Raw genomic sequence first — 12,168 nt, 5'->3', positions numbered from 1 at the left:
TGAACATATTGAACACACCTTTAAAAATCCGTGATAATACCGAAAACCATGATAATTTTGGTCACTATAACCGTGAGGTTAAATTTTCATACCGTTACATCCCTAGTAGAGGGATATAAGTCTCCTATAAGTCGGACATGAAAATCAGGCCAGTATTTTTTGTGTAGTCCTGCTAACAAATCAACCAACAGACAGACAAGGGTAAAAACATGATCTCCTTGGCAAAGGTAATAAAACAAAGACTCTTACCACAGCTGGAAGTTAGCTGCCTGTGTGGAATCCTTGAAATCAATGCCAATGGAAACTGCGACTGAAGCATTTGGCTCCAGGTTTTCTAGGTGGGGAAAAGAGAGGATACATTGGTGTATAATTTAATAGCAACTTATTATACCACTGCTTAGTTGAATTTCTTATTGTGATGCGTTCGTTAGAATGACAATTAACTTTCAGGCTCACAAAATTGACTCTCAAGGGAAACCATCAATGTAGAGTACGATAAGGACAAGTTAGTGCATCATTGAGTGCTACTTCCATACAGTCAAGTGTCAGTTCTAGTCAGGTGGTAAGTGCTAGAATTAAGTAGGGCTAGTTGTAGGTAGTGCTACGAGAGGAGAAACTCTGAACAACTGGGTGTTCAGGAGTTTTTTGAAGGTACAGAGGGATGGTAGTGCGTTTCGCAGAGCCAGACGTTGTTCGTCTGAGGAGTGCAACAGTCTGGAGGTAGCATATGCCTGTATGAGGGCATTTGAGTAAGTGGGAGCAGAACCGCAGACTACTTTGTAGGCAAACATTAGTGGCTTGAATTTGATGCGGGCAGCCATAGGTAGGCAGTGTAGCTGGGTGAGCAGCAGGGTAACATGTGCCCTTTTGGGTTGGTTGAAGACCAGGCACGGCGCCGCATTCTGGATATGGGGGGCGTTACAGTAGTTAAGTCGTGAGATGACTATGGCCTGTACTAGAAGTTGGGTAGTATACAGTATTGAGTCCGGATAGGCCTGATTTTCCGTATGTTGTAGAGTGCAAAACAGCACGACCGGGCGACCGAGGTAACATAATCGGAGGTGGTTAGTTGGTTATCGAGCAGGACTCCTACATTTCTTGCAGCCCTTGTAGGTGCAACAGACATGGAGTCAATTTTGATGTTGATTTGATGATGTAAAATAGGTTTAGCTGGAAGGACCAGCAGTTCAGTTTTTGAGAGGTTTAGCTGGAGGTGGTATGCCTTCATCCATGTAGATATGTCTGAGAGGCAATCAGAGATCCGTGCAGAGACCAAGGGGTCATCAGGTGGAAATGACAGATAGAGCTGTGTGTCGTCCGCATAATAGTGGTATGAGAAGCCGTGCGAACGGATAATCAGCCTCAGAGCGGTAGTGTAGATATTTGCACACCTATGAAGGAGTTCCAGTTGTTTTGGCGCATTATGCCTGTATCAGAGGTTACACTAGACTTTTTTTGACCAGAAAAAAATGTTCATTAATATTCCAGAATACTGGATATACAGAAAACCAGTTCCAAGGAGACACATCCCATGCGCTGAACAAAAAGAGTCAAGTTTTTTAGGAAAAAAGTTCGCACACTACTTTTGTTGAGTTTATTTTAGACATCTGCTTGTGTTATTGTACAAAGTTTAAGGTTCTATCTAATGTTTTTATTTGGCTTTAGTCACGCCACAAGCTTGCATGCTGTACCTGCAAGGGTTAATGAATCACTGAGTTGACTCCATCCCTTTAGACAGGTGATTTAGATCATGTACGAAGCCTGTGTTTGCTAGTGAATCTGAGGAAGACCGCAAGGTCGAAACGTCATGTGCCAAATGAGAAAATAAATATACAGAAAACCAGACATATGTTTTAAATCACCATATAATTGGTTTCTTGGTTTTTTAAGGACCCAACGTTGTCTTCAAGGCAGTGCTGCCTGGAAGGTGCTAGGGTTAGGGTTAGGCAACTGCATTTTTATTTATTTTAGTGTTGTTCAGTCAGATTTAGACACAGATTTGCCTGATGTACCTTTTAAAGTCAATATGACCTCCTTTATTTACCCCCCCCCTCACTTGAATACAGAAAATAGTTGCCCAGAAACTACCCAAAGCGTGTTGCCAAGATGGCTGCCGAATGGGGGGACTTGCCTGTAAGGACTTTGGTTAATAAACTGCATTGTTGAAGTATATGCGCCGGGATTAGTGTGTGCTTCACCTCACTGTGTGTACACTGTGTGCTGTGTGTGTTTCACTAATTCACGGATTGGGATAAAAGCAGAGACCAAATTTCCCTCACGGGATCAAAAGAGTATATGGGCCATTCTACCGAATTCGTGCAAATTCAGAGGTTGAAACATTTTGAAAAAAGTGTCTTTTTCCCCCAAAACTTTTCATTCACATGCATTGTATAACATCTAAGATACACATTTCTAATAATTGGACATTTTAATTTCATATTGTCTTTTTGTACAGTTTTGGAATGTTTTCCTTCTCCCAAAATGTGTCACTACCGAAACACAATAAAAATTAACAAAATAAGAAGTTTTATGATAACCTATCAGGAATTTCTTTACATATACCTTCTAAATATATTTTTTAGAATTTTCTTAAAGCATTTCCATGATTCAACTGATAACAATAATATTTTTTAACACAAAATAAAGGTCATTTATGAGATTAATTGCATTTTAAAAACAATATTTCTTTGTAAAACGCATAAAGTTGATCACATACCGTTTTCAAATTTAAGGATGTATTACTATAAATATATATTTAACCAAACACCACCCTGTTATCTTGTCAGATGATTAGATATAATCTTTTTTTAACAAAACATCCCATGTTTCGGTTGTGACGGCACATGTTCGGTAGTGACGGTAGTGTTTCGGTAGTGACTACTACATCAGACTGCCAGTATTTTGTGTTGATAAAAATTACAAATAAGTCACAAATGTTGCACATAATGCAGCTAGCACATTTAACAGACATATATATATATATATATTTTTTTTTTAGAGAAATCTGTTTAATATTTCACTGAACAGCTGATGGATAGTTTCGGTGTTATGGGATGCAAGATAGAACATGTATGCTTGGTTTTATAATCCTTCAAGAAAGATTTATTAAGTGTTCAAAAATGGTCACATTTAAAAGTATTAGTATCTAACATGTTGACAATTTCTCAAAGAACACATAACCTCCAGATCTCATTTAAGTGTTCAATTTGTTACCTTCAGGGCCCTATATTGATAACCTAAGACGCATGATCTGAAGCATATGGTGTCTAGTTCACTTTTCCTAGTTTGACAGCGGAATAAGTGATCAGACGCCAGGTGCATTGTTCAAAAGGATTGTTATAATGTCCCTCGCTCCTTAATTGAAAGGCTACTTCAAAGTAAAAACTACCTAGGGTTTATCGGTTTATCTGTAGGATGCCCATGGACACTACCGCCGAAGTGTAAGGCTATTTTGTTTTGGTGGAGTATCCCTTTAAGCATGAATGTTTGTTAGGTATAACGCATAACCCATAACTGCCAACACTCCCGTTTTCCCTAGTTTCTCCCGTATTTCAAGGTCATCTCCCGGCGCCCACCCGTTTTGTTATTTCTCCCGGGGAAACTCCCAGAATATTGCATGACCATCAAACTTAATTTTAAAATCACGGATGTATTCATTTTTTCTGTTAGTCTGACATTTCCCAGGTTGCCAAATTGGGTATGATATGCACCCTACACATAGCCAACACAATGACTTACTTTCAATTTCAATCCTGTTGTCATAAAACCTGGCAACCCAGAACCCGATTTTTTAAAAGCTAAATGTCGGCAGGTATATACGGAGCCCTAGAGGAGTCATTGCAAGGTATTTTTTGGTATATATCCAGAAAGCGTGGGCTCATTTTACTAAATTGTGCCCTTATTTTACTAAATTGTGCTCTCAATTTAGTAAATCGTGCACACGATTTAGTAAAACGTGCACACGATTTAGTAAAACGTGCACACAATTTAGTAAAACGTGCACACTATTTAGTAAAACGTGTGCACAATTGCGCGCACGTTTTACTAAATAGTGCGCTCATTTTACTAAATTGTGCTCTCATTTTAATTGTTGTAAATTGAGCGCACAATTTCATAATACATACACAATTTGCATTGTAATTTGTTTGCATTTTATTTGAACAATTAAAACATTATTATTAAAACATCAAAATTCCAGAACTTTATGTGATGACACCTCATTACATTTTTTTCCATAAAACCGCTGTCTTATGGTAACCTGACTCCGCCTGACACCTGACACAAGTATTTTTGCCCCTTCCCAAGAGTTCTCCAACGGAAAGTTCCCAGATGGATATATGCCGAGCAAATGTGAAGCAATCCATCTGGGAACTTTCCGTTGGAGAACTCTTGGGAAGGGGCAAAAATACTTGTTAGCTGATTGGATAACATTTTTAGCTAGGTGAGTTTTTTTATTGGTTAACCATGCTCCCATGGTCTGTACAGTATAGATTAGACGATGATTTGGTTTTTGAAAAAAAAAAAGAAAAAACGTTTATAATATCCAAAGCTTTGAAACATCTATTTCTTTTTTTTTTGTAATTTACTGTTTATTAAGATTTTTCAGTTTACAGCACAACTCTGCCTCATGGGACAGAACAACAAGACAAAAACAAAACACAACCAAAATAAGACAAAAAAACTAAAAAAACAGATACAACAATGAACCAGGGGAGCTTCCATTTATACATCTCTTAATGTACTAAGGACTCGTCATATCCAGTTCCAGTAGTTATCAAAACCGCACCAGGAGGAGCAGAAACGTGCAGTACTTTAATTACACAAAGTCAAGTCTTATTGCTGACCAGAGCTGGTGAGCAGAGCTGAGCGGTGCGAATAACCCGCTCCTCGCTCAGGTGGCTGTTCACTCGGCCGCTCCTCCGCTCAAATTCACGTCAGGCCACTCGCTCCCCGCTCCACTTCAAAATCCTCCCGCTCCAGTGAAATCACTCCACGCTCGCTCCAATTTAAAGGAGGGAGAAATAATCTACGAAATTTGCTGTCTACATTATTGTCAGTGTTGGGTGTAACGCAACTACGCAACTACGCAAACAGTGTCTTGTGTGATAATTGAGCCAGTAGAGAAATAACTGTTCAGAATTAATCTGTAGCCTTGGGTAGGCTTCTGCAGAAAACAATGTTGTTGCCGATTTTCTGGTGACGTTTTTAACAGGCTACGCAATAGAGGCTTAGACAACTATGACCCACGTTTTGGTTTCGTAAATTAATTTGCCCTACTTCTTGACTGCAATGTAGTCAATTGACTGCTTGACATGTCATTTTTATTTTTCTGTACAATAAACAAATACATCTGCTTTATGCCGCAGAATTACATTCATATTTGGCTGACTTCTGCAATCGCGCAAAAAAACACTGCCAGGCCATCCTTAAAAATATTTCCGTTTGCCGTAACCCGACCGACCCTGTCAATTTCCACTTTTAGTCCGACCGACTTGCCGGTTGTAAACTTGCGTTAAGACCGACCGATTTTTTTTACTCTAAACAACCAATACAAATAAAATACTATTTATTTTAGTAGGCCTAAGTATTGTGAATATAAATTGCCTACATACTAGGGGTGTAACAGTTCATGTATTCGTATTGAACGAAACGGTACGGGCGTCACTGTTCGGTGCATGAATTTACACAGAGAATACACAGTATAAAAATACATAAAACTCGTGTGCGGATTAATTAATGTCATGCGCAATTACTGTTAAGTAGCGAGAGTTACGGGAGTTCTTTAGCGACACCTAACGCTAATCTGTAGCCTCGCCTTAGCTCTGAAGCTCTGATTGGCGCCTATTGTTTTTTTTGTCAGGTCGTCGGTCGAGTCCGTCAGTCATTAGCAGCACTAAGGTTAGACCCACAAGAGTTAGAGGATCCGCTGGTCTCTTTAAGATCGCAAGTTTGAGAACTTCAGTTACAGTAATGTTAGTACAGGCGAAAGAGTGGTGGATAAGATGAAACTGTGTGTCGCGTTGTTCAGCAGTTGTTGGGTATGTGAGTGGAAAAAATGCTACACATATTTGAAGCCATCACCCAGATGATGTAGGCTACCAATCACTGAAACGAGGGGGAAAAAACTTCCCCTGCGCTTCAGCAGCCTTTGGATACACATACAAATAGGGCCAAAACCTATGGCTTAAATTAAATGATTTCGTAATGACAGAAAGCTATGTAAATCGCGTGGTAATTACCTTTATGTTGGGGTAACTTGTAACTTTTCACATGAGGAGCTGGTAGTGCATAGACAGTAAAATAAAGTGACAACGCTAACCTAATAAACAAACCATGCTACGGTGAGTTAATGTCAAAGGGCAAAGTCACGTGACTTCTAGTTGTAGTCTGTTTATGAAATGAAAGGAGCAATTTCGTTTTCAAAAAAGGTAAACACAGATGTTGAAGGTCTTGCTTAAGTGGATTTTTAAAAATCATTTTTCTATGTAATTTGCACTTTCAGAAATAAGAGATGCTGTAGGCCTATTTTCAGTTTTATAGCTGATTGTCTTATTTTGTTTACAAGTTACAGATGGAGTCTGGGTACTTATTGTACTGTTTAACCTACATCTTACACACTTCAGGCTGTTGCAGATAGCTCAGGGAAGAGACTGTATGACACTAGGTGGAACAGCCTGAGACATGTACAAAAAAAATGCTTTCTGCATTTTTGTTTTGCTTTTCCCTCCATTGTACCGAACTCGTACCGAACCGTGATATCCGAACCGAGGTATGAACCGAACCGTGACTTCTGTGTACCGTTACACCCCTACTACATACAAACGTAGGCTCTCTTAAATAAAACCCTGTGGCGTCATCTCTACACCATTGGTTTACGCATGTCACACTATGGCCTATACGCTTCGATTCATTCACACAAACATCTCGACTCAACGCTTATTACTTGGCACGAAGCTCTAGAAGAACTGTGCCCAGATCTTTTCCCATTCTTTCTCCCCTCTAGTCTAACGGTGACCGTGTTGAAGAATTGAAATTGGTTGTCGTCTATTCAGCATTTCTCAAAATATGGGCTTAACCCAGATTCGAACTCTTGGACAGGGGACTGATAACTGCTGCGTAACGGGCTGCATAACTAGGCAAAACAAATAGCCTAGTAGCCTAATGAAACATACGGATTGATGTAGTATCTTTGTAACATTATTAAATTAATCTGTTACTATGCCTATGCCTACGTTTGCAAAAGAGAACATTTTAATTTGATTCACAATAATGTTACATTTAATTTACATGTTGACAATGAGTAGCCTAGTTTTGGTTGTTGTTGGTGGCGTTATTGCATGTTAGTTATGCCTACAATGCAAAATTGCTTCCTCACGATTGGAAGCTCCTGTAGCCGCATAGGATTTCAAAACAGGCGAAATGCCACAAAACCGGTTCATGAATAGGTCTGTGAGTTAGGAGTCCTCTCGACTTCTTTTAAGCGGTCACAGCTGGTGGGAAGGTGTGATTTGTTGGGGGCAGGGCCGGATTAACTGGGCACAAATGTCTGATGGCCCCCCCTGCCCCCCAGTCAACGTGAATCGGGTGGTCAGTTAATAGGCCTATATCGTGAAGATTTTTCTTGCCATCTAAGGCACGAGCGCATCTGTGAGGCCAAGCCTCACCAAGTAGCCCATTTGTTACTAACAACTAACATTACATTTAATTAAACTGCTTATAGGCTATGCCGAAATAGTTTTCAACATTTTGAATATTAGTGTCGGGTGAATTAGGAAATGTTCTCAAAGTAGCCTTATGGCTGAAAGCTGCTTGGGATCCCCCTGTCAAGCAATATAACCATACAAACGCGCGCACTCATTGTTTCAAAAGGAGTCATTTCGGCTTTGTCAGAACTGAAGAGCTGTGGACGACGGCATGCCCAATTGAAAATAAATTAACGCAACGCAACACAACACAACACAGACCCCGCTTCTCTCGCGTCAGTCACTGACATGAACGAAACACAGAACCCGCTTCTCTCACGGCAGTCACTGACAGTAGCCTAGAATAAATGCATGGGGAAAAACACTTCCCCATGACAAAGACATCGTAAAACACTGAAAGTTAATATTGTCACTATAACATACATCTGTCCTTTGTCAAATGTGTTATGTTCCAAGTAGCCTAGTGTGTAATTCTGCTTCATAAAGTTGAACAAATACATTTGCTTATTTCACAGAAAAATATAAATAGCCAGTTAGGGTCTACAGTGCAGAGTTGGTAAGTTATGGTAGGCCAACTTGGAGTGAACATACAAACAGGGGAAATTCTTTTTCTAGTAGCTGAGTAGCCTCAGGTGCGCACGTAGACATAAGGCCGCCAAGCGCCAATGAACCGTGCTCTCACGACAATCACGCCGTTAAACTTAAATAGGTTAACATCACTCTAGGTTCGCCTTAAAGCAAGGGAAACGATGATTTAAAGACATATGTTTCGTTGGAAGGGCAAGGGGTAGCAACAGGGCAACACAGAGACAGGCCCGATGGCAGGTTTGTTATGAGATTATTAAAATATGGGATATTCTACGGGAAAACATTAAAACGGCAAGACAGCGGGGGAAAGTTAAATATGTGACAAACACGGAAAAAGTTGGCATGCATTGTTTCGGTCCCCGTGCACAGGGATTATTTGTCATATTATTAATCACATATGATTATTTGTGAAATTGTGCAAACAGGCGCAACACATTTGAAAAGTGTATGTGGTAGCATGCAAGCAAAAATACAATTGGCAGGGGAGGGTCATGTCTTTTTAAACAATTCTGTCGGAGGGTCATTGAACAATTTCTAGCAGGCAAGGGAGGGTCATGCAACTTTTGACTGAAGCACTCAAAATTCCTCCGATGGCCCCTTCAATAAACTAGATGTACCGCAGAACGATACAAAATATGACCGCTGCCCAGTCCAGCACATTTTCTCCACAAAAATAAATCACGCTGAAAGGCCTATATGATTCTAACTGTCTCACTAAATTGCATTATCCACACTCAATTCTCACTGGTATCTGCTAGACAACAAGTACCAAAACATGATTAGTTAATAGATTTCGCATGTAAAATTCATTTTATACAACCCCACCTCCACCCTGCCTGTTCATAATTCTGAGAAATTCTTGAATTGTGTGCATGTACATGTTTATGTTATGTTTGTGTGTGTGTGTGTGGGTGTAGGTGTGTGTGTGTGTGTGTGTGTGTGTGTGTGTGTGTGCGTGCTTGTGTGTGTGCCTGCGTATGTGCCTGTGCATGCAAGCGTACATATGTCTACTGTGTGAGTATGTGTCATACGTATGATTACTGTGAATGTATGTGTGTGTGTGTGTGTGTATATCTGTTTGTGCACATGTGTGCACATGAAATGGGTTAACATGACCCCTGGAGGCAAACATACGCAAAAAATGGTCATCCTAGTCCCTACAGTTCTCAAGATATTCACAGAGAACTGTGTCTGCCCTACCCTCCTTTCGGGGGGTCCAGTCCAGCGGGGGGGCTACAGATCAAAACTAAAAACCACGGTTCCATGCTATCCATGTGGGGTTACATGCCCACCAAGTTTTGTGTACCCCGGTCTTTCAGTGTCCCGGGAATCCTTGTTGGTGTACGTCACTAAATGTACACATACATTATTTTATTGTAAGGCCCCCCATGAACGAAAGTACACAAAACTTGGCATGCATTCAGAGGGTGTCATAATGACCCTACACTTTTAATTTCGTGCAGTTTTGACCTTGTCAGCCAGAGATATTGAGATGAAAATTTTTAACTAGGTGGCGCTATACATGAAATAAGTGGTAATGGGATGGGTTGACATGCCCCCTTAAGACCAACATACATAAAAAAGGTGGACCTCCTAGGCCCTACGGTTCTCGAGATATTCACAGAAAACTTTCTCCGGCCACCTACAGGCCAGTTGGTGTATAGTAACATAAATTAATTTATTGTGTGGCCCCCCATGAACGGAATTCCACAAAACTTGGCGTGCATACAGAGGGTGTCATAATGATCCTACACTTCCAATTTCGTGCAGTTTTGACTATGTTAGGTCACAGATACCTGCGATTACAACACCTCATTTTTACTTTTTTGTGTTTAACTAGGTGGCGCTATACATTAAATGAGTGGTTATGGAATGGGTTGACATGGCCCCTTGAGATCAACATACAAAAAAAAATGGTCCTCCTAAACCCTACGGTTCTCGAGATATTCACAGAAAACTGTGTCTGCCCTACCCTCCTTTCGGGGGTCCAGTCCAGCGGGGGGGGCTACAGATCAAAACGAAAAACGATGGTTCCATGCTATCCATGTGGGGTTACATGCCCACCAAGTTTCGTGTACCCCGGTCTTTCAGTGTCCCGGGAATCCTTGACGCCGCTTCGCTGCGCGGCGCTCATAATAACTAACTGTCCCTAGATTGCTGCTGGGCTATATGTCCTGGGTCTGTTAACAACTCATTGCCGTCAAACGCATAGGCTCTCTCGCGGTTGCATCCATTACAAACAAACATGCAATGTGAACGTCTGGGATTGGGAAGAGCACTAAATTCTCTACTGAATAAGCACGAAGTCAAACCTTTAAATGAAAAACACACTATTTAATAATCAAAAAAATAAACCGCTAATGAAGTAAACTTGTGACCATCAAAAATCGTTTATCGCCTCTAACTCCGTGATAACAGGACGTAACAGGAAGGCATTTGGCTGAGCAACGGAGGTTAATATGCTCTATATTTTGTCCAAATGATGTCTGTCTATCATCGTTGCACTCAGAGAAAACCAGAATGTTTAATTTGTCCTGCGTTTCTTGTACGGCTGCAAACGGGATTCACTCGCAGTTAACCAAATATTTCTTTATTAGGGCAGGGCAGGCATATTTCTGGCTATTAAATTATTTCTAAACCAGTCTGCTAAAGTCTGTAGTGAAGTCTGTGTAGGGTTTTCCAGGCTCCATTTCACCCGAGACACCCTGCTCACTTGAGACATCTACCGGTTGTTTGGGTTGTTGCAGCGTCGTTGCAGCGTCACTGAAAAAATACAAATTAAAGTCGCGTGATACCGTGTGATCCCGCGCGCGGACCGCGAGTGAAGCTGGCCAAGTCGAAGCACTGCCCACTGTAGGCTATTCAAATTGCTCACGTTTTTCTTTGCTCTCCGTAGCACACTCATGTTTCCGCGAAATGTGTCTTCTTAAATTCCAAAATAAATCTCACTGAAACAGTGTCACCACATAGTTGTTCTTGCTCTACATTGTTAGTATCTAGTTGTTTTGTAGGAATAGTACGCTTGTAAGCCCTATGACTTTCAGTTTCCTTTCTAAAGTATTTAGCGGCTTCATCCCCAACAAACTTATTGTAAAGTCGGCATGCTGGACTAGTCCTATGTGCTACGGACTCTGGGACAATGCATTCTGGGATATGGGGGAGAACTCTGGGGTTGTTTGTGTGTGTTAATGCCTTTACTTTACTGTTTTAATGTCCGTGTTTTAGTGTAGCGTGTTACCCTTTTAGGTATTCCTCGTGTGTGATCCTTTTTTGTGTGGGGGGCTGCATCCACCCCTGTATGTATAGTGTGTGTGTTTGTGTTTGATATGCCTAGTGTGCGCTGTTTCCGTGATCTGTATTCTCTCCCCTGACTCTGAATGTTAGCCTATTAAAGGTTTTCTTAGACGAGACTCTGGCTATGCCTAATCCGTTACAATTATGGTCAATATGTTAGTTTTTAATTGTAGCGGTCTTGGTTACACTATGAAGACGTGAGCTCATGGTGGATTTGGGCATGCCTCGCATTCGTGGCGTGAGCGATATTGGAGCGAAAATGGAGAGGGATAGAACGGCCGCTCCGGCCTATGAATAAAAAAGCGCTCCGCGCTCCAACAAAATTCTATCCGCTCCGCTCCTCGCTCGCGCTCTGCTCACTAGCTCTGTTGCTGACACATAATAAACCCAACTTAACCAATTTTCATTAAATTTGTCATATTGATTTCTCAGTGTGAAAGTAATTCTCTCCATATTATAAATATCATACACAACATCAATCCAGTCATCTACAGTTGGTGGGGCCTTTTGAAGCCATTTTCTTGTCACACATACACATCAAGTTAACGTTAGCCTACCACTAACAATTCAAATGTAAACATCA

At 40.9% G+C, this 12,168-nt stretch overlaps 1 protein-coding gene across 1 annotated transcript in view; it reads right to left on the bottom strand.

Moving 5' to 3' along the window:
- The window catches only part of ap3b1a (adaptor related protein complex 3 subunit beta 1a), a 231,454-nt gene that overhangs the window by 26,583 nt on the left and 192,703 nt on the right, over positions 1-12,168 (bottom strand). Inside the window, exon 24 of the mRNA XM_076284918.1 lies at positions 250-334. Coding sequence (XP_076141033.1) covers positions 250-334 — 85 coding nt within the window. The remainder of the gene's footprint in view (positions 1-249; positions 335-12,168) is intronic.

Source organism: Alosa pseudoharengus, unplaced genomic scaffold (assembly GCF_046254945.1).
Source record: "Alosa pseudoharengus isolate Yale_2024_CS ecotype anadromous, Long Island Sound unplaced genomic scaffold, YU_APseudo_1.1 YU_APseudo_1.1_scf_14, whole genome shotgun sequence".
NCBI lineage: Eukaryota > Metazoa > Chordata > Actinopteri > Clupeiformes > Clupeidae > Alosa > Alosa pseudoharengus.
The sequence above is the reverse complement of the archived record's forward strand: the minus strand, read 5'-3'. Positions and strand labels throughout refer to the sequence as shown.